At 43.6% G+C, this 22,189-nt stretch overlaps 1 protein-coding gene and 1 long non-coding RNA gene across 4 annotated transcripts in view; one reads left to right on the top strand and one right to left on the bottom strand.

Moving 5' to 3' along the window:
- The first annotated feature begins 206 nt into the window (after window positions 1-206).
- On the top strand, window positions 207-4,986 carry LOC141133729 (uncharacterized). The gene is made up of 2 exons (XR_012243116.1): window positions 207-666; window positions 4,078-4,986. It is a non-coding gene; the product is annotated as an uncharacterized lncRNA (long non-coding RNA).
- Window positions 4,987-13,403: 8,417 nt separating this feature from the next.
- The window catches only part of LOC141133728 (asialoglycoprotein receptor 1-like), a 74,631-nt gene continuing 65,845 nt past the window's right edge, over window positions 13,404-22,189 (bottom strand). For 2 of the 3 annotated variants that reach the window (XM_073623251.1, XM_073623252.1), the window contains 2 exons: window positions 20,072-20,178; window positions 13,406-14,797 (listed from right to left, as the gene is read on the bottom strand). In XM_073623251.1, coding sequence (XP_073479352.1) covers window positions 14,650-14,797; window positions 20,072-20,178 — 255 coding nt within the window. In that variant the 3' untranslated portion in view covers window positions 13,406-14,649. Of the gene's footprint in view, window positions 14,798-20,071; window positions 20,179-22,189 lie in introns of all 3 variants that reach the window. The other variant, XM_073623253.1, reaches the window with a different exon arrangement.

Here is a 22,189-nt window from a genome sequence, read left to right as displayed (position 1 = left end):
AAATTGCTAATCAGACAATGGCAGCTTGATCCTTCTATTAAGCTTTTGTATCAGGTTTCTCAAACCTTTGCCTGCCTGCCTGAGCTTTATGTGATAATGACTAAGCCCCTCCCCTTGATGACATTGTCGAAAAGGGACCGAGCATGGGTGTCCATAAAATTATGCCCCCCCCTGAAAAAAGTTCTGCGGATGCCCATTGTAATGGAAATTTGTACGTTCTGTATATAATTGTATTGTATTTTGTATGTATTGCACACTGCCCTCACTGTGCACGGCACTAATAATGTTTTCAGTAAATGTTTACATTCTTTCGAGTCCTGATTAGAATTAGCCTGCCTATGTAACGCCCCTTGTTACCATAAATGTACAATTGTAATATTAATGTGATACCTACGTAATCATGTGCATAAAAACCTTCAATTGCGTCATAATAAAGCAGAACAGTAATTCGGAAAGATGCTGAGCGTATCTTTTGTGTCTGTTCCCTACTGCAGTAGTTATTATTAATTTGGAACCACTAATCAATATGAGGATAGGAGTTGCCTATCATCAATTTAACCGAGTCATGCATGGCGAGCCAGCCAGGAGGGGATTCCAGGTGACCCTGAGTATCCGAAACGAGGAGCTTGAGACGATCCGGGAATTTCTGATAATCAGCCGGCTGAGGTAAGCCTTTTGCTTACATTTGAGTTATCAGACTTCCTTGATCGGTAAGGCATTTTCGGGACAAAGGGTACCTATTTTACTCCCCTTAATTGAACTGTATTGATTGGTGGTTATATGTTATGTTGTCACTGTCTACTGTCCATCGGAGTGTTATAAATAAGAAAGGGAAGAATAGTACTGTTCACAGGTATATGTAGTACATCTGCTAGATAAAGTAGTTTAGAGGCAAGAGGGTATAGGCACAAGTAGAGAAGAGAGAAGACTGGCCAGTCATTATGGGCATTGAATTAAGTAAGGGAATGAAGGGTAAGAGACCCTCAAAAATGCCCAGCGCAAGAGAAGCGCTATATATGAACCGAAGGTGTGGTTCCGCCTATACTGAGCCCCTATATTAATGGTTAAAGTGGACAGAGATCCACAATAGGTAATTGGGTTACCAAGGTCCACAGGGACTAAGAATAATGCAGAGTAAACAGCTAGAGAAACAAGTTATCTATGTGAGCAGGATGGATCAAGGGTGACATTAACACTAGACAGAAAGGGACATTTTCATGTTAAGTTGTGGGATGAATTTGGGGTCAGGCACTACAACTAGTAAGAGTCAGAAACAGAGAAATGAGAGTTAAAACAGAATACTTTATATGTTGTCAGAGAGGGAAGATGGGATGAGCACTGTGGCTCCCCATCTGATCATAGAATCATAGAATCATAGAAGCTAGATATAAAAGTTATTTAAACAAAATAAGGAAAGCAGAATTTAGGCAGGGAAATATTAAAGAGTTAAAAGAAAGTGAGAGAATGATATGCACATGTTGTGTACAAATGGGAAAAATGTATGTGCGAATGCTGGGACCTTTAGTTCTATTGCTTGTGTGTGCCATGTACGCAGATGTGACCCCCTCCTTTGTGCTCTCCTGAAAGAAATGTGGCTGGGATGAGAGGTTAGTGATAAGCTGGAAAGACACCATGCCAATTTCTGTTTTTTAGACAAAACATTTATAACAAAATGTGCCGGGTTAACGAATCTAATGGTAAACAATGTGATCACAATTATTTTGAATCTGTTTTCCAAACACGGTAAAATGAAGGTTACATTTAACCGTGTATTACACAAATTGAATATCCTTTGATAGTGGAAACAGTGCATTTAAAAAAGGGAAATTAAGTAAAATTAAGTAATAATGAGTATTAATTTCTAATATGAGTTTAACAATTATATAGATATATTGAAACTGGTTTAGACAACCTTTGGTTGGAAATGAAATCCAGGTTATTGGGGAAATTTGTAAAAATGGGATTAGTTTAGATTAAGATAACAATTTTGTAATTTTACATTTATTCAATAAGCCCTTATTGAGAGAAAAAAAAGATTAAGATGAGGTTGTTATTTGGAATAAAGCTGCCATAATATTTAACAAAGCCAAGATGGATGGGATACATAAGAAGTTCTTCTACAAAAATGATATTGTAAGGTTTTTGATAATAACTTGATGTGCGGTCCATGATGTAAGAGTAATAATAAATAAAATTTAAATATAACAGTCCCATCACATCAAGTCCACACACCCTGTTAGGATAGATGTCACCTGCAGCCAGTTGTGTTATAGTTTTTGATGCTTTCTGGTCCATCATACAGATTATTGATCCTTTTGTTTTTATTTATTTTTATTTTTGAAATCCAAAGCAGAATGTGTGGATTGTGAAATGATGTGCCCATTTTTCTTGTAAAGTACAGTGGTATAAGCAGAAGAATATTTTGGATTTATGGGCATCTCTCCATGACCGCAGGGTATTGTTATCATTTATTATAATATTGCCAGGAAGAAGTTGTCTTTTGAAACATGAAACTGGAAGTTCTTACACAAATAGCATGATAGAAAACAAGCCATTGTAATATATTCATGCAAGCTGGACCCAGTAATGAAGGGTTCATCCTGATATATCAGAGCTGTAGCTTTTATGCAAAGGTGCTATTAGACAAAGTTAGATATTGTTTTGGTCAATGGTCCGACATTCTGCGCAGCAAATATACAGATAACTAAATGTTTGTCTAATGAAAGGTTTAAAATATGAGTTTATTTATGTACAAATCTAACAATGAAAAATGTGGACATTTATTCAAAAGAAAGGAAAAACCACATGTGTTAAATTGATGGTGTAGGAATCAGCTGCTGTGAGCCCAGTGCGGGACACACTCCCTGAAGACCCAGATATTACATTTTTTGTAGATTTGAGTATGCAGTTTATCACCCAGAAAGATACTCTGTATTCAAAGTCATTGGATCCTTTTTGCCCAGCTCAAGAAGCAGAGCTCCATGTTTTAGCAAAGCCTGTGAGCTATAAAAAGAGTGTATATTTATATAGATAGTCGAGATATAGAGAGCTTTTGGTTCCATTTGAAGGGCCAGAAGTTTGTTTTTACTTCGGCAGGTAAACCAACCAAGCATGCCAAGTTAATTTGATTGGCTGTTTTCAGCCTTCCAGCTTCTTGCTGAGGTAGCCATATTAACTTTCACACATGGAAGCAGACCAGGTGACTCTAAGGATGCTGCATTTACAGCCCCGGACACTTGATGGGTCTGTGCAACTCACAGATTCCACCCTAGTTCTGACCCAGTATAGCTGGGATTAATAATTCAACTTTAAGGACCCCAGAACGAGAAGAACAAGTGGTCCACAGGGGGCAACTTCTTATGAAACAGGACTTTGGAAAAAGTGATCATTTATGTCTGCCAGCCACTCTTTTCCCTTCAGCTTGACACATGGACCGTGTCATCAGTCACAAGCAGTTATGGCTGCCTTAGTAAATGAGCGTGGGATAGAGCCAGGGTTCTCCACAGTTGTTTTTATAACATACCACTTCTTGTTTTACCTGTTACCAAAGGTGTTACCAAAAGCTGAACATCCCTCCCAGAGATTACAAAAAAGATATATCCAGATGCCCAAGTCAGGATCTTACAAATATGCATTTTGTCTGTATGGACATGTTTTTTGGATGTCCAGTGGCAAATGCTACTGCAAAGGCCACAGTAAAAAGTGTTATCAGAAGTAGTTTGTAAGTACAGAGTGCCAGAAAGTACAGAGAGTAACAGAGGAAATCATTTTTTATAGGAGAGTCCTTACTAGAAGTTTTGCGGTTTTATTTTTACACCCCCTACTGTCTACAATGTAGCGGACAAAGTAGAGTAAGAAACTAGAAAACTTTTGCCTGAATGTTTTCTTATATTTTATGAAGCCCCTAGGGGGGGTGGTGGACTCTCTCCCTATGGGATTTGGTTTGGGAGTGTGTTACTCACTTGCTAATATTTTGTCTCAGCAGCTGAAGTCCTCCATTCGGATCTCACAGAGAATGTTGCTGATCTTTTAAGGTTTTTTGACAAACTCATTTATGTGTTTTCTCCCCAATTCCAGATCCTAAAAGTTTGGAAGGATCTAAAACTAAAGCCAGGTGACTTTTGGATTGTTAAGAGACATTTATATATATAAGGAAAAGTTTGGAGACTCAATACTGCATCTATTTCATGTACAGTTTTTGCAAAACTTGAAGGAAAAGTCACCTGGATCCACACCAGACACTGCAAAAATGACTAAATTAAAGAAATCTCTGCGTTTGATTTGTTTCCCTCTTGTGATCACAGTCTAGGGTACTTTTTGATTCAATTACTTTAATTGTAAGGGATATATATATTTGAAAAGTAGTTGAAGTCATATTTAGCCATGTTGAAGTCATATTTGTCTTTTGTATGTCTTCCATTATATGTAGAATTGTCTGTGTTTACATATGCTGATAAGTCAGCATGTCCACAATTCAGCTAGAAGGCCATTCTGGCCACAGGAGTGTACAGCCAGTACTCTGTAAATATGTCTTATCAATCATTTGTTTTTCACAATGAAAAGTCATTTTGTAATGAAAAAGTTGCTCAGCTATTATTTTCTCCACAATGGAGTTTTTTTTTTGCCTCTTTGGCCAGGACTACCTCCACCTAAGCGTGTGGAGGTTCCAGGTTAAAGGTGATAGCAGGTATGGTTAGTGATCAAAATATTGATCAAAAGAGGGGAGACTGTAATGGAAATTTGTACGTTCTGTATATAATTGTATTGTATTTTGTATGTATTGCACACTGCCCTCACTGTGCACGGCACTAATAATGTTTTCAGTAAATGTTTACATTCTTTCGAGTCCTGATTAGAATTAGCCTGCCTATGTAACGCCCCTTGTTACCATAAATGTACAATTGTAATATTAATGTGATACCTACGTAATCATGTGCATAAAAACCTTCAATTGCGTCATAATAAAGCAGAACAGTAATTCGGAAAGATGCTGAGCGTATCTTTTGTGTCTGTTCCCTACTGCAGTAGTTATTATTAATTTGGAACCACTAATCAATATGAGGATAGGAGTTGCCTATCATCAATTTAACCGAGTCACCATGCAGACACCCCCCAGTGCAGACCACCCCCCTCAGTACAGACCCCCCTCACTGCAGACACCCCCCTCAGTGCAGACACCCCCAGCAGTGCAGACCCCCCTCAATGCAGACCCCCCCAGCAGTGCAGACACCCCCCTTAGTATAGACAACCCCCCAGTGCAGACCCCCCCAGCATTACAGACCCCCCTCAGTGCAGAAACTCCATCAGTACAGAACCCAACCACCTCAGTGCAGACCCCCCTAAGTACAGACACCCCCTATAGGTACAGATCCCCCACCCAAGTGCAGACCCCCCATCAGTACAGACACCCCCCACCTCTGTGCAGACCCCCATCAGTACAGACACCCCCCAGCAGTACAGACACCCCCATTACAGACCCCCCTCTGTGCAGACACTCCCCCAGCAGTACAGACACCCCCCAGTGCAGACCACCCCCATCAGTACAGACAACCCCCACTGCAGATGCACTTAGCATTGCAGACACCCTCCTCAGTGCAGACCACCCCCCCTCAGTGCAGGACCCCCCAAGCAGTACAGACTCCCCCACAGTAGTGCAGACCCCCCAAGCAGTATAGACACGCTCCCCCTTACATACCTCAGAACAGCGCTGACAGCCTCCAGATACACACAGCGGTGTGTGTCCCTCGAAGCTCGAGCGCAGGCTCCTCCACCTCTGTGGATGTAAACAGAAAGGAGGGGAGACGGCTTCAGTCAGGCCACTGTGGGCAGCGAGCGTTGTTAGTGGTGTGGCTGCCGCTACCCAAGGGTGTCAACCCTCTGGCGGGTGTCACCCGGTGTGGCCCGCACCCACCTAGCATTGCTACTCATCGGGCCCCAACTCGGCTGTGGGCCCCATAGCCACCGTGTGAATCGCTATGGCGGTAGTTCCACCACTGCCCTCCTTACATCAGTTGTCCCCAGCGGAGCTCCTTTTTACATCTGGTGTCCCCAGTGGAGCTCCTCCATTCATCAGGTGTCCCAAGTGGAGCTCCTCCTTTAATCTGTGTCCCCAGTGGAGCCCCTCCTTACATCTGTGTCCCCAGTGGAGCCCATTCATACATCAGGTGTCCCCAACGGAGCTCCTCCTTACATCTGTGTCCCCAGCAGAGCCCCTCCTTACATCTGGTGTCCCCAGTAGAGCCCCTCCATACATCAGGTGTCCCTAGCAGAGCTCCTCCATACATCTGAGTCCCTAGCGGAGTCCCTCCATACATCAGGTGTCCCCAGCGGAGCCCCTCCTTACATCAAGTGTCCCCAGCGGAGCCCCTCCATACATCAGGTGTCCCCAGCGGAGCCCCTCCATACATCAGGTGTCCCCAGCGGAGCCCCTCCTTACATCTGGCGTCCCCAGCGGTGCCCCTCCATACATCAGGTGTCCCCAGCGGAGCCTCTCCTTACATCAGGTGTCCCCAGCAGAGCTCCTCCATACAACAGGTGTCTCCAGAGGAGGCCCTCCTTACATCTGGTGTCCCCAGCAGAGCTCCTCCATACAACTGGTGTCTCCAGTGGAGCCCCTCCTTACATCTGGTGTCCCCAGCAGAGCTCCTCCATACATCTGGTGTCCCCAGCGTAGCCCCTCCTTACAACTGGTGTCCCCAGCGGAGCCCCTCAATACATCAGGTGTCCTCAGCGGAGCCCCTCCATACATCAGGTGTCCCCAGCGGAGCCCCTCCTTACATCAGGTGTCCCCAGCAGAGCTCTTCCATACATCCGGTGTCTCCAGTGGAGGCCCTCCTTACATCTGGTGTCCCCAGCAGAGCTCTTCCATATATCTGGTGTCCCCAGCGGAGCCCCTCCTTACATCTGGTGTCCCCAGCGGAGCCCCTCCTTACATCAGGTGTCCCTAGCAGAGCCCCTCCTTACATCTGGTGTCCCCAGCAGAGTCCCTCCTTACATCAGGTGTCCCCAGCGGAGCCCCTTCATACATCTGGTGTCCCCAGCAAAGCCTCTCCATACATCTGGTGTCCCCAGCGGAGCTCCTCCATACATCTGTGTCCCTAGCGGAGCCCCTCCTTACATCAAATGTGCCCATCAGAGCCCCTCCATACATCAGGTGTCACCAGCGGAGCCCCTCCTTACATCTGGTGTCCCAACAGAGTCCTTCATTACATCTGCTGTCCCCAGTGGAGCCCCTCCTTTCATCAGGTGCAGTGGCGTCACTAGGGGGGGCAGAGGGGGCCATGGCTCCTCCAACATTATACTGTGCCCCCCAACTAAAAAAAACGGACACTGGGAATGCAGGGGACAGGTATGGACTGAGCCGCTGTGTTGCTGGCTCCAGCTCCGCCTCCACCTCCTGAGTCTACTCCCGGTCACTGGTTGCTATAACCGCCTCGCGTCTAGCAACCAGCGACATTCAGAGCCAGCATTGATGTCTCTCTCTCCCCTCCTTCCTCTCTCGCACTGAATAATACACAGACGATCTGCTCCTTCTCCCCCTCCCCTCTCCTGTGTGTGTAAAGTGGGAAGTGTGAGCTCCTCAGCTTAACACTTGAATTCCCTGGAGAACACAGGAGAGGGGAGGGGGAGAAGGAGCAGATCGTCTGTGTATCATTCAGTGCGAGAGCGGAAGGAGGGGAGTGAGAGACATCAATGTCGGCTCTCGGGCTCTTAGCTGTTCCATGCAGGGACAACCCCCCCCCCCCCGGCATCAGTCAATTTCACAGCAGCCTGGCTAGTGTAGCCTATCATCTGCAGGAGCCGAACTGCAGACGCTGGATACCGGCTGAATATACATTTGTCCCCGATCTGCTTGCATTGTAAAGCAGGTCTGTTCTTGAGAGGTCCCGTATGATGTCGGGAGGGAGGGAGGAAGGCAGTTATCGTGAGCTTCAGCTACCTATTGGCTGGGAAGGCAGCAGGGGGCGGTGCTTCTGCCTCCTCAGCCAATGGGTACGCACAGTGCATTGTCCTTCAAAGTGCATTCTTCAAAGTTGTGGGCATGTTCTGTAAATTAAATGATGCAAATTCTCAAACAATCCATGGTAATTCCAGGTTGTGAGGCAACAAAACACAAAAAACGTTGCCACCGAAGCATAGGTGTTTCAAACTGGCACTTATTGACACCAACCCGCAAATGAATGGATGCACCATGAAAGATAAAAAGCTCCAATAGAGTAAAACCATTAAACCTTTATTTAAAAATTAGATACAGTATTGCACTCACATGATGGTAGTAAATTAAGCGCCTGAAATGTCTGGCGCACCGGCCGGTAAGCTCACAGACTAAACCCATCCTGCTGGTAACCACAACAGCGGTGAGAGGTGATGCAAGCGCGTCGCTCCGCCCTACACGTTTTGTAATAGAGTTACGTTGTCCAGGAGCCCTTTAAGATAATTTTATTATTTTCAATTATTCCAACATTAATTACTTATACTGTTTGGGGTTATGACACTTTGAAATGCTTACACTTTGTATGATATGCATTCAGGGATTTATTGCTGAAATGGCGATTATTTATATGCATGTCAGTTTTTAGCGTGATTCCAATTTTTTCCATTTGTTATTCACTGTGTTTGTGTTGCGCAGAGGAATTGCTGCTTCCTAAATTACACAACTATTTAGTTTTGTTGTTTTAGTTTTTTGTTTTCACCAGAGCGCAGTTTCTTCCCCTTTTTTTTTTCCGGGTGAATGCTTTTGCAAGGCACTGTATATGTGGTATTCCAGCTATAGGTCGCTGCATCTGCAAACTAGAAATGTGCAATTTGTTTCTTTCTGAATTCGTTTTTTGTTGAAATTCGCTAATTCGTAAATATTCAAATTTATGAAAACCCGTTTAACAAATTTTTCCAAAAATTCGTAAATTCGTAAATCCGTAAATTCGAAAATCAAAAAATTCAAAAATCAAAAAAAAAAGAATGAAAATTTGAAAACCCAAAATCTGAAAAATACGAAATAACAACTGACTAACTAATAATAATAATTATTAGTAACTATTAAATTATAAGTATTGGAATTTCCTTTCAAATTTGGCTGTTAACGTCACAAATATACATTTATCCCAAGTTATGAATTAAGTAACAAATGGAACGTAACTAATTAATAATAAATATTAATAATAATAATTTTTTATTATCATTATTATTAATTTTTATTAATTCGTTACGTTCCATTCATTTAGATGCGACGTTCGTTATTTCGGATAATTCGTAAATTCGGATAAATTCGTATTTGTTACGTTCATAAACAGCCAAATTTGAATGGAATTTTCAATACCTATAATCTAATAGTTAGTTATTATTAGTTAGTTATTATTTCGGATTTTCGAATTTCCGAATTTCCAAATTTTCAAATTTCCGAATTGAATAAATTGCATGGTGAAGTGGGGAAGGGGATGAACAAGTACTAATAAACATTTATTTTCGAGCAGTGATTTTATTTTTAAATACTTAGAGTCCACTTCCTTTAAATAGGGGGGGGTGGGGTGTCCTGATCCTCCCTGTGAAGAGGCATCTCTGTAATGTACAGAAATTGCTGCAGCAGCACTTACATGTACTAATGAAAAAAGTTGCCACCAAATTATATTTAATTGCCAGCCTTTTAAACCAGTTGCCTACCGGGAACTTTTACCCCCTTCCTGCCCAGGCCAATTATCAGCTTTCAGCGCTCTCACACTTTGAATGACAATTGCGCCGACATGCAACACTGTACCCAAAAGAAATGTGTATAATCTTTTTCACACAAATAGAGCTTTCTTTTGGTGGTATTTAATCACCTCTGCGTTTTTAATTTTTTGCTAAACAAATGAAACAAGACTGAAAATTTTGGAAAAAAAAAAGGTTTTCTTAGTTTGTTATACATTTTTGCAATTTTTTTCTCCTTCATTGATGTGTGCTGTTGAGGCTGCACTGATGAGGAGGCACTGATGAGGCTGCATTGATAGGTGGCACTGATGGGCACTGAAAGGCTGCACTGATGGGCACTGATGAGGCTGCATTGATAGGCGGCACTGATGGGCACTGAAAGGCTGCACTGATGGGCACTGATGAGGCGACACTAGTGGGCATTGATGAAGAGGAGGCACTGATGAGGCTGCACTGATAGGCGGCACTGATAGGTTGCACTGATGGGCACTGATAAGGCGCCACTGATGGGCACTGATAGGTTGCACTGATAGGACAGACTGATGGGCACTGATGAGGCAGCACTGGTGGGCATTAATGAGGAGGCACTGATGAGGCAGCAGTGATGGGCATTGATGAGGAGACACTGTTGAGGCTGCACTGATAGGCACTGATGAGGCAGCACTGATGGACATTAATGAGGAGGCACTGATGAGGCAGCGGTCATGGGCATTGATGAGGAGACACTGTTGAGGCTGCACTGATAGGCACTGATGAGGCAGCACTGATGGGCATTGATGAGGAGGCACTGATGAGGCTGCACTGATAGGTGGCACTGATGGCCACTGATAGACTGCACTGATGGGCACTGATAGGCTGCACTGATAGGTGGCAATGATGGGCATTGATAGGCTGCACTGATGAGGTGGCACTAGTGGGCATTGATGAAGAGGCACTGATGAGGCAGCACTGATGGGCAGTGATGAGGAGGAGGCACTGATGAGGCTGCACTGATGAGGAGGAGGCACTGATGAGGCTGCACTGATGGGCACTGATAGGCTGCACTGATAGGCAGCACTGATGGGCACTGATGAGGCAGCACTGGTGGGCATTTATGAGGCTGCACTGATGGGCACTGATGAGGCGGCACTGATGGGCACTGATAGGCAGCACTGATGGGCACAGGGCCGGATTTGCCACAAGGCCACCGAGGCCCGGCCTCGGGGCGGCAGTGGTGCAGGGGCGGCGCCGCTCCTGCGGCGACTCCGCGGCTGCCCCCCCTTTCGGGCTGCCCATTAAAGTCTATTAGGGGCACCGGTGCCTGTAGAAAAGATGGCTGCGAGCCGACCACGCAACTGCGCATGCGCCATTCCGAAACCGGCCGGGCTCGGGAAAGCTCATACGCACTCGGCCGGGCGGCGCATGCCATTTTTGAAAAACTCGAGAGTAGGTAGTAATGTCAGCGCGGCGGGGGAGAGAAATGACATCCATCTGGTGGCGGGCAGCATGGCAAGTGACATCCCCATCTGGTGGCAGGCAGCGTGGCAAGTGACATCCCCATCTGGTGGCAGGCAGCGTGGCAAGTGACATCCCCATCTGGTGGCAGGCAGCGTGGCAAGTGACATCCCCATCTGGTGGCAGGCAGCGTGGCAAGTGACATCCCCATCTGGTGGCAGGCAGCGTGGCAAGTGACATCCCCATCTGGTGGCAGGCAGCGTGGCAAGTGACATCCCCATCTGGTGGCAGGCAGAGTGGCAAGTGACAAGCGATGGTGGCAAGTGACACACTCAGGGCTCCCAATGATTCTGTATTATGGTGAGTTGAACTATTTCATTTTATATTACAATGTAATGATAGAAATAATGTGTTTCAATCATCTTGACACCATACCAACCATGGTGTGGGATGATTGAAGCACCAACACCAGCCATTGCCCTGAAAAATTGCACGCGAAAAATCCTTACCCCTCACGGAAATATGTTTTTAATTGATCTATTGTAGCAGTCATCAATAAAGGACGAGAATGGCGGTGTGTGTGTGTGTGTGTGTGTGTGTGGGGGGGGGGGGCGGCATTGAAGGACCCAGCCTTGGGGCGGCAAAGGGAGTAAATCCAGGCCTGGATGGGCACTGGTGGGGCAGCAGTAATGAGCACTGATGAGGAGGCACTGATGAGGAGGAGGCACTGATGAGGCTTAATATCCTGATCACGTCATACCAGTCAGGATATTGAAACCACTTTGCCGCCGTCATTCTGCTATATGGTGGGCGACAAGTGGTTAAGGTGCCGCCAAGGAGTAGGGCACAGTACAACAGTGACTGGATGGAGCGGCATGACGTCACTCCTGCGCATGCGCATGGGAGCCACCGGTCGCGGCACAGGGCTCTGAAGAAACGTGGCCGTTCCTTCAGTGCGCATGCACCGATGACATGCGATGACAGCGTGAGTAGAAAAAATAGCCAATTACCAGCTCTGTTTACATCACATGATCAACTGTCATTGGCTGACAGCTGATCAAGTGGTAAGGGGCCGGGAACGACCCCTTACTCCAATCTGTGATCAGCTGAGTCTCGTAGACTCGCTGATCACAGAGCGCGCTGCGCATGCCCTGCAGGGGGCGCGCAGGCTGCTCGGGCACAGGAGGACGTCTATTGAGGCCCTCCCGGCAAAGTAGGTCCGCGCTGTAGCAGTCATTCGGCTATAGCACGGTTCTGAAGAAGTTAAACTGTATCAGTTTTTCTTTAGCTCATCCTACATCAAGAATTAAATAAAAATTGGGTAGAGTGCCCCCAAAATAAAAGTCAGAATCTCCTGAGTCTGGTATGGAATTTAAGGAGGTCTTCATGGAAAAAAAAAACTTGAGGTCCCCAAAAAAATCCATACTAGACCCTTAATCTGAGCCTGAATTGGAATAAGAGTGGGGTGGGGGGGGCAAGCATTCAACTTCCCCTTCTGAACCATACCAGGCCACATACCTTCAGCACGGGGGGGGGGGTACCTTGCCAAAGGAGGACCCCCTTGCAAAACACTTTGTCCTTATAATAAAGACAAGGGCCTCTTCCCTACAACCCTTTCCCTGTGGTTGTGGGTGTCTGCAAGCAGCAGGCTTATCGAAAACCTGGAAGCCCCCTTTAACAATAAAGGGGCACCCAGATACCCCCCCCCCCATGTGACTGAGTATTGGGTACTCCCCTACTTATTCTCTAAAAAAGTAACCATTAAAAAAACCACAGAAACAGTTTTTGACGAGTCCAAAAAGTCCTCCGATGTACATCCACCGTCAAGTCATGTCTTCCAGTGATGTAGATGTCAATCGCGATTCTTGATGACCTGCTGAAAGGAGAAAAGTCAACCGCCGAGACATGTCTGGTCCTTTCACTTGCCTCCCCACTAGGGCATTCGAATGATGGATGTTATAAACAAGGGGGAGGAGTCTCTCATATATGGTCAATGGCATTACTGGGAGCTGGACGGTCTCCCCACCACCCCCGAAGGTACCCTCTCCAAGTTGAGGGCATATTGTCTGGTATGTGTAGTGCACCCCCCCCCAGGGAGCCACTGATGAAAAGGGATCCCCCATCCTGCACACCGAATTTCCACAGCCTCCCAGAGTCAGGAAGCAGTCCAGTACTTTGTTTTGTTATTTTATTAGGGATTAGAACTTGGATGGGGAGTAGGGGGTATTACGGGATGCCCACTTGACTTTAAACAACTTCAGGGACAACTTCTGCTATGTACAGCTTTTATACACCCCTCTCTTCCTTCAGGATACTTGCTTGCAGAAAACTGAGCTGGGACACTTTAATGGATCTGACCAGACACTCAGCCAGATCAAAGCAAAAACCCTTTACAGGCAGGGACCCCGGGCCCCTTGGTTGTGTAACAACCTGTAACCTGCACCTCTTATTCACTGACACCTCAACATCCCCCACACTGATCCATTAGCACAGAGACACCTTCACCCCCAACTGACAATGCAACACCCCCCACACTGATTCCTCAGCACAGACACCTGCACTCCCCATTCACTGACACCCCAACACCCCCAAGGTTGATCCATCAGCACAGAAACCTACACCCCCAATTCACAGACACCCCAACATCCCCACACTGATCCATCAGCACAGACACCTGCATTCATTAATACATCTACATTTCAAGATTTCTGTGTTATATCACCAACACTTTACATGTATAGCTCCCAACTGTCCCTGATTTTGAGGGACTGTCCCTCATTGGGAACAAAGTCCCTCTGTCCCTCTTTCCCCCTCATTTGTCCCCCATTTTGGTCTGATCTGTATAGTTGTAAATAAAATGCACTTTTTGTCTTTCAAACAGTGTTTCCCAGTGCTAAACATTTCATCTAAATTGCTACATTTGTAACTTTCAAAAGCCAATATAAAAAGAATAGTAGTGGGTTTAGCTATTTTTTTTTTTTTTTTGTATAATTTGTCTTTAAAGGGGCATGACAGGGTGGGGGAGTGTGTTCTATGCCTACACACTTTTACTAAGAGGTGTCCCTCATTCTCATCACAAAAAGTTGGGAGGTGTGCACATGTTCAATAGAGAAAAACTTTATTCACATTACCATCTCCTTTCCTAATTCTCCTCCCATCACCACTTCTAGCCAGAAATCAGTAATTGGGTGGAGTTTTAGCAACTGCGGGAAAAAATTTGCAGTGGTCTCTAGACACAAGAAGCAGCACAAAAACTAAACACACAACAGTTGTCAGAGTTCCTGCCTACTTCACATCATTTTTAAGATTGACCCTGGGGGGGGGTTCTTTAGTTCTTCGATGATTTAACACTGCAGTCTGAGTTTGGACGCTCTGAGATCTTCCCAGTCTAGAGGAACTTCAAATCCCAGCATATCCTGCAGCATTATTTTTACAGTAGTAGATTCCACAGTATATGGCTTTAGCATGATGGAGAAGGAAAAATGGTGGAAAAAGAGATAATAGGTGTCCTCTGATGTTTATTAGTCCATATCATAATACCTTCTTCTCACAGATGTACTTGTATCTCTGAGAACAGTGATCATCGTTCCACTCATGCCCACCCCTTAGCTCAACGCAGTCTTCCCCTCCTCCGAGACCATGACCCGTCCAATCATCGGGCTGATTTGACTCCCAGAACCTAAAGGACAGAAGAGATAATTATGATTACAAGACAGACACTGAGCAGAGCTGGGACCTCTGAGGGTAGAGGGCATGGTCTTCAGGAATCATTCAACCAAAGCACCAATGGTATTTTGTGTAGACAGAAATTTGATTCACCATAAACCAACAACCCCCAAAATGATGAAGCAAATAGCGGCGCTGATAGGAAACAAATATTCCGCGCTTAGGATCAGTGCTAACAAGTAACTGCAGCCCCCCAAGCAAAATGGAGACACCGAAGTGAAATCCACATAAACAAAATATTCTAAAGGGGAATGGCGCTGTTCGCAAATATAAAGAACCAACAAATGTGATGCGCAACCCAAAAAAAATTTTTTGTTTGTAATAGAAAAAAGAAAAAATATATATATTTAAAACAGTAAATGTGCAGAGTGCCCCAAGATCACAGCAACATGTGTAAAAAACTCTAACTAAAATAATATAAATTAAACCAATACGTGATGGCATAAGGTGTGAATGGGTGGGTCACAACCATAAGTAAAGAATAATTGCAAAATCGTGCATGGTAAAAAATATATCAAAAAAATTATATCATAAAAAATGTCATAAAAGGAAATATTGTTGTTTAAGAAAGTAAAAAAGAGAAGACCCAAATTGGGTAAAAACTGCGCTTAGATTAATAAAAAGAAAAAAGAAAAAAGCTGCCAGCACCCTGAAAAAATCCTGTATCTGATTTCCAAAAGTATAATAAACAATAAAGTGCAGCGCTAGTATGATATGTGAAAAAACAATTAAATGCTACCAAGTGACATATAAAACAAATAATAACAAAAACATATTACAAATATAAATAAGAAACAAAACTGAAATCACAAGTGTATGTGAGAAAAATCAAAAAGTTCTTAATAAGTCCACAAATATATAAATAAAGAACACCCATCCAAGAGAGGTTGTGACGAAAGGTGCCTAGGTATGATCCACCAAAACGTGTATGAGTAGAGTCTGCTTACCAGACGGCGACGACTGCTATTATGGCAGTCTCGCCCAGCATAGGGATTATGGTCTCCCAAAACCCAAGGTACAATGCAGGATCAGTAGTTCTAATACTCCATCAAACCGGAAATACAAAAGAGAACACCTCCATAGTGCAACATTGTATGATATAAAATTTAATGGTATATAAAGAATCGCACTTACAATGTTGTAGAAAGTATGCAGCATATAAAAAATCAAACGGAGCGGCGGCGTCTCTGTGTGCCGCGATTCACTTCCTGTGTTCAAGCCCTTCCGAGAACGTGATGACGTCACCGTCGTAGGCTCCTCCCTACGCGTTTCGTCACGATAGGACGTCGTCTGGGGATTGGCCGAATCACATATCATACTAGCGCTGCACTTTATTGTTTATTATATTGTTGTTTAAGAAACCCACTCCAGTGTCCAATATCATATGTGATACATACAAAATGCGTATAAGTGTCCCAAATGAACTTAGTGTTCTTCCTGATGTGAATAGTGAATGAAAAAATGTGTTATGAAAGTAAAAAAAGTAAAAAAATAAAACATAAAAAATTGTTGAATAAAATATAAATAAATAAGCAATCAAAATCGTCCAATATCAATTGTCCAATGGAGGTATGTCTGACAGATGTATTATCCTCAACGAATAATGGTGTTTGGTGTATCCGTGATTGGCAGGCCCCCTCTTGTGCCCCCACTCACCAGAAGCGGTAGCCACGGTAGCCGAGCTGGTGGAACGCACGCCGTCACCTCGCTACCTATACACCATCCGCCTTTGTTTTATCAGGAGAGCACTGTCAGCTCCCGTTTTTAAACTTTTATCCAGTATTCTTTTGAAAATAAACTTTTATTTCCAAACGGATTTATACTATGAGGATTCCTTGTTTCTCCACACATATTTTGTTCCGGTGGATACTTATGTGAAGGACAACGCGGATCCAGAAGGAGGGGGCTCGCTGAACCTGAGAGGGGGATTTCGGGGCTCCAGGATTCCGGACACAGGATCTACTTCTGCCCTTCACCCCTGCAGGGGTTGGGCTTTCTGGTGAGTGGGGGCACAAGAGGGGGCCTGCCAATCACGGATACACCAAACACCATTATTCGTTGAGGATAATACACCTGTCAGACATACCTCCATTGGACAATTGATATTGGACGATTTTGATTGCTTATTTATTTATATTTTATTCAACAATTTTTTATGTTTTATTTTTTTACTTTTTTTACTTTCATAACACATTTTTTCATTCACTATTCACATCAGGAAGAACACTAAGTTCATTTGGGACACTTATACGCATTTTGTATGTATCACATATGATATTGGACACTGGAGTGGGTTTCTTAAACAACAATATTTCCTTTTATGACATTTTTTATGATATAATTTTTTTGATATATTTTTTACCATGCACGATTTTGCAATTATTCTTTACTTATGGTTGTGACCCACCCATTCACACCTTATGCCATCATGTATTGGTTTAATTTATATTATTTTAGTTAGAGTTTTTTACACATGTTGCTGTGATCTTGGGGCACTCTGCACATTTACTGTTTTAAATATATATATTTTTTCTTTTTTCTATTACAAACAAAAAATTTTTTTTGGGTTGCGCATCACATTTGTTGGTTCTTTAAATAGCGGCGCTGAACTAAATAAAAATATTGCATCAAGTGAATGATTACAACATGATAAGCATAAGTGATATAAAGCCTGTGATAAATAAGTGATATATAACCTGTGACACAGTGCACCTAATGATGAAAAATGTCCTAATGATTATAAATAAAGTGAAAAACTATGATGAATGATCATGAATGATGAATATGTGAATAATTGATCCAAAAATAAGAAAATATAATAAAATCCTTTAAAGTGAACAACCAAAAAGTGTAGATGAGTGGACCAAGTCCATAATAGAGACCCAAAATGGTTTATGAAAATATTGCTGTATATAGTCCGTGACGTGATATAGTGAAGACCTTCAGGGAATCCCATCATTAAGTCCTTGTGACGAAACATGTCGGGGTGTGGCTGTACGGCAATCGATTACGTGTGATGCAATATGCTGTGACATGGTACGCCGTACCAGGAAGTGGGGGGTCAGCTCCAAGGTCCACTCATCTACACTTTTTGGTTGTTCACTTTAAAGGATTTTATTATATTTTCTTATTTTTGGATCACTTATTCACATATTTGATCAGTTTTTAACTTTATTTATAATGATCAGGACATTTTTCATCATTAGGTGCACTGTGTCACAGGTAATATATCACTTATTTATCACAGGCTTTATATCACTTATGCTTATCATGTAATCATTCACTTGATGCAATATTTTTATTTAGTTCAGCGCCGCTATTTGCTTCGCCATTTTAGGGTTTGTCGGTTTATGGTGAATCAAATTTCTGTCTACACATTCACTCACACTAAGTGGCTGCTCCATTTATGTAGGTCTGAAATTTTCATGAGCGCAGTGTTGGGAATATAGGAGTGGGCGGATTTCCTGTATACACCAATGGTATTTTGCAAGCAAATAGGTCCTCAATCCTGCAAAAGGGCTTTCAGAATAATAGTATTAAGGGAGAAGTATAGGGCATTGGCCATCGGCCGGAGGACTGGGACATTGATTGAAATGGACTGCAGTTACATATGATATGCTGATACCTTGATGTTTTAATGTGATTGCACTACCTATTTTGAATAAATTATTTTATTTACCTCATTACACCAGGGGTAGGCAAACCCCGGCACAGGTGCCTCAAGCAGCACACAAAGCCTCTCTTGCAGGCACTCGACTCCCTCCCCATCAGCAGAGCAGCGCAGGGAAGTGTCAGTGAGATAATAATACATTCCAATTTCAAAATTCCCCATGCTGCACCTGCACTGAGGGGAAGCACTGAGCCCCCCACATATTGTAAATGATGGGAAACATTGTTTGGTTCTCTAACTTTGCTGTAGCTGCGGTCGTCAGCTTTTGTGATGGGGAAGAGAATGGGTGCAGTTCTGCTAGGGGGGATGGGGGTCCCTGTATTCCAGGAGGAGGAGGACTGTCAGTGACAGGACAGGTAGATTTGTCTCATCTCTGCTTCCTTTCACCACTCTGCATATCACGCATATCATAGATGAGAAGAGGGTACAGTGGTGGGGCAGATGAGCAGGGGGGTACAGTGATGGGGCAGATGAGCAGGGGGGCACAGTGGTGGGGCAGATGAGCAGGGGGGTACAGTGGTGGGGCAGATGAGCAGGGGGGTACAGTGGTGGGGCAGATGAGTAGGGGGGTACAGTGGTGGGGCAGATGAGTAGGGCAATGGGTTAGTGGTGGGGCTACTACTATTCAAGTAGTTTACAGCATTTACTATATAAAAAATCATTTTTGTGATTGAGAGTGTGAAGTTGACATTTTTTTGTTATAAAATTGGCACACTCAATTTCTTTGAAAACATTTTTCGGCACATTGCGTTCTTAAGGTTGCCTACCCCTGCACTACACTATGAGGTTTGGTTTCTGTTCATCTTTCTATGCCTTATGAGTGGAGTATAGTAGGAAGATGGGAACAACCTCTCTTTTGGATCATTGTGGATATTCCCACAAGCGTTTAAGGCCACTCATTAAGATAGAGAGCTATGGATCTCTGGTAAGCAATGTGTATTTTCCATTTCCTGTCCTCACTGGTGAAATTTTGGAATGTGGAATATACCTGAACAGCCACATTGTCCCTCATCTATAAGAGAATGCATGCTCTGTTGTTATCACATCTTTGATCACAAATTGTATTTTTCTATTATGGTCATGGACTTTGGTTATATGAAGTATAAGTAGCAGGGATATAGTTTTTGTTCACACAGATATCAGTTCATAATTAGGGATGGTCCTGATGTTCAAGTCGAACATAAGTTCGACTCGAACATCGGTGTTCGTTTGTTCGTAGAGCAAACAAACATATGGGACGCTCGCGGGAGGTTCGCCGCCGCGGAGTGCCCCATAATGCACTGCGAGATCGCAGTGCATTGACAGCTGCTGATTGGCCAAAGCAGGAGATTGTGACCTGCTCTTTATGGAGCCGGTTCACATATCTCCACAGCGGCATCCGGTGTGATTTGCACAGGAGCCCTGTGTGTCTTTTGGTCCGTTTCAGGTCCGAATTGAGCCAAAAATGTGGGTTGAATTTGGGCCTGAAACAGTGAACGGAGCCGCACCGGACTCCTTCTGTGACCCACTGCGTGCTGATATGTGAACCCAGCCTTTCATGGGATCTCATTGTCTTACTTTGGAGTTATGCCATAAGGTGTTCCATCCACCCATTTCCAGGTTCCATCTGCATCCGTTAGACCGATCCACAAGTCGCTGACTTTTGAAATCCCACGAAGAAAATTCTTTGGAAAGACAAATATAGAACATGTTACTAGATGAATGCTGTGAATTTTCAGCATACACCTTGCTGTAAAAACGTACTATGGACAAATTGGTGAGAAGTCAGTTAAGCTACAAGGTACGTTTGGATTGGAAAGGAAACTGACTCACTGGAAGAAAAACCTACTCAATAATGGTGAGAACACTTAACTCCTCAACTCAAATGTGACCTTCTCCCTGAGGCACAGACATGGAAAGACCCCTTCTCCAGACTCGTTATATCCCTGAGGTCAGCTTTAGAAAATGGACAGTAAGGTCAAGGTTGGAAGGAGGAGAGAGGAAATGTATTCTACGAAAAATAATCTTGTGTCAGCATGAGACAATCCAACGTAAAAGAGCAGAATACAATTGTTTTTCTTGAACATTCATTTAAAGTAAACTTTTCAAAAGAGACACTTATGGACTGCCACTGCTGACCTCCTTCTAAATTCATCACTGGCATCCCTTGTTGAATGCTAACCCACTAGATTGCCTTCAGCTGTGTTTAAAGAGAGTAATGTTCTGCTGCAGGCTTCACTTTCCTCTCCAGCCACCCGGCATCAGGAGTAGGTTCACCATAGTCAAGAACCACTCCACATCCATCACCTCAACATCTTAAGAAGAAAGGGGGAAAAAGCCTATCACCGTAAAAGCCAATGTTACGCTTCTTGAAGCAAATCAATGCATAGACAAGTCCACTAGGTGCAAGCAAACCTTAACATATAAAAGGATTGAGAACATCTCTCAAAAAAAAAAAAAGGCAGACTAGACACATCAAGAGGCAAAGCTTGTATAAAATTATACTATTTATTACAAAAATAGATTAAAAAACATACAACATTTAGATAACACCCTATTAATTGACAAGGTCAACAGATACCCAATAAAGCAAATGTAAAGGTTGGAACCTATGATATATGATAAATTTGTTGTATGAATAGACTGTATTATTGAAGGTATGATCCAATACCGCCTCTACGCTTGCTTGTCAACGCGTTTTGCAGTTTAGTAGCTTCCTCAGGACACACTGGGTAGGTGCCGATGGGCCTTGAATCAAGTATAGGGGGACACCACACATCACAGACTACAACTCTAAATCAACCCTGCCGGGACCAGGTTCAGACGTTAAGAATAATCAATGTGATTGTATATCTAGCACCCTCCGTGTAAGGAGGTGGACAAAGAGGCCTAAACAGCCTCCACAAAGAGACCCCACCGTCACAGATGGATCAAGTACATATAGATTGTTTAAACAGCATATAGCGTATGACCAAAGAGAGATAAGACCACCAAAATTCCAGCCAAAAAAACAGACATGTACCGAAGTATCATATATATCTCTCTAGAGTGATATTCATATGGTATTCAGCAATTGAAGTTATCACTTCATCAATAGATAGAAGGATCTCTCATCAGGACAAGAAATGTTCCTCATTTTAAGGTCTTGCCAGTAGAGCCTGACCCATATACCCTTAGTAGGGTAAAACTGCCTTCTCTCCCTGGTCTCACAGTACAGGTGTCCCCGCAGCTAGCAAACCTAACATGTTTCACACCTAACTGGAGCTTAATCCTAGAGTACTCTAGGATTAAGCTCCAGTTAGGCGTGAACCACATTATTGTTGGTTGCACCTTTTGGACTTATTCTGTGCATTGATTTCCTGACTTCTGTTGTGTTTGGGATTCTTTCAGATCCACAACTGCAAGCAATTGTATCATATACTCCAATGGGAGATCCATTCACTGATGACAACTTTTTCTCTGAGCTTACATCTCAATGGGTATTACTATCTTGTCTCTGAGACAGACACGTAAGACATATAAGAGCCATATAAGAAGTATCACTGCAGAACATCGTGGAAGCTGTTAAGTCAAGTGCCACCAAAAATGCACAAATATCCAACATGAAAAATCTGATGGTAGTTACATAGTTACATAATCAGTAAGGCTGAAAAAAAGGCAATAGTCCATCCAGTTCAACCTGTGTAGGTGCATGTG

This window comes from Aquarana catesbeiana, linkage group LG03, assembly GCF_042186555.1.
Source record: "Aquarana catesbeiana isolate 2022-GZ linkage group LG03, ASM4218655v1, whole genome shotgun sequence".
Lineage (NCBI taxonomy): Eukaryota > Metazoa > Chordata > Amphibia > Anura > Ranidae > Aquarana > Aquarana catesbeiana.
The sequence above is the reverse complement of the archived record's forward strand: the minus strand, read 5'-3'. Positions and strand labels throughout refer to the sequence as shown.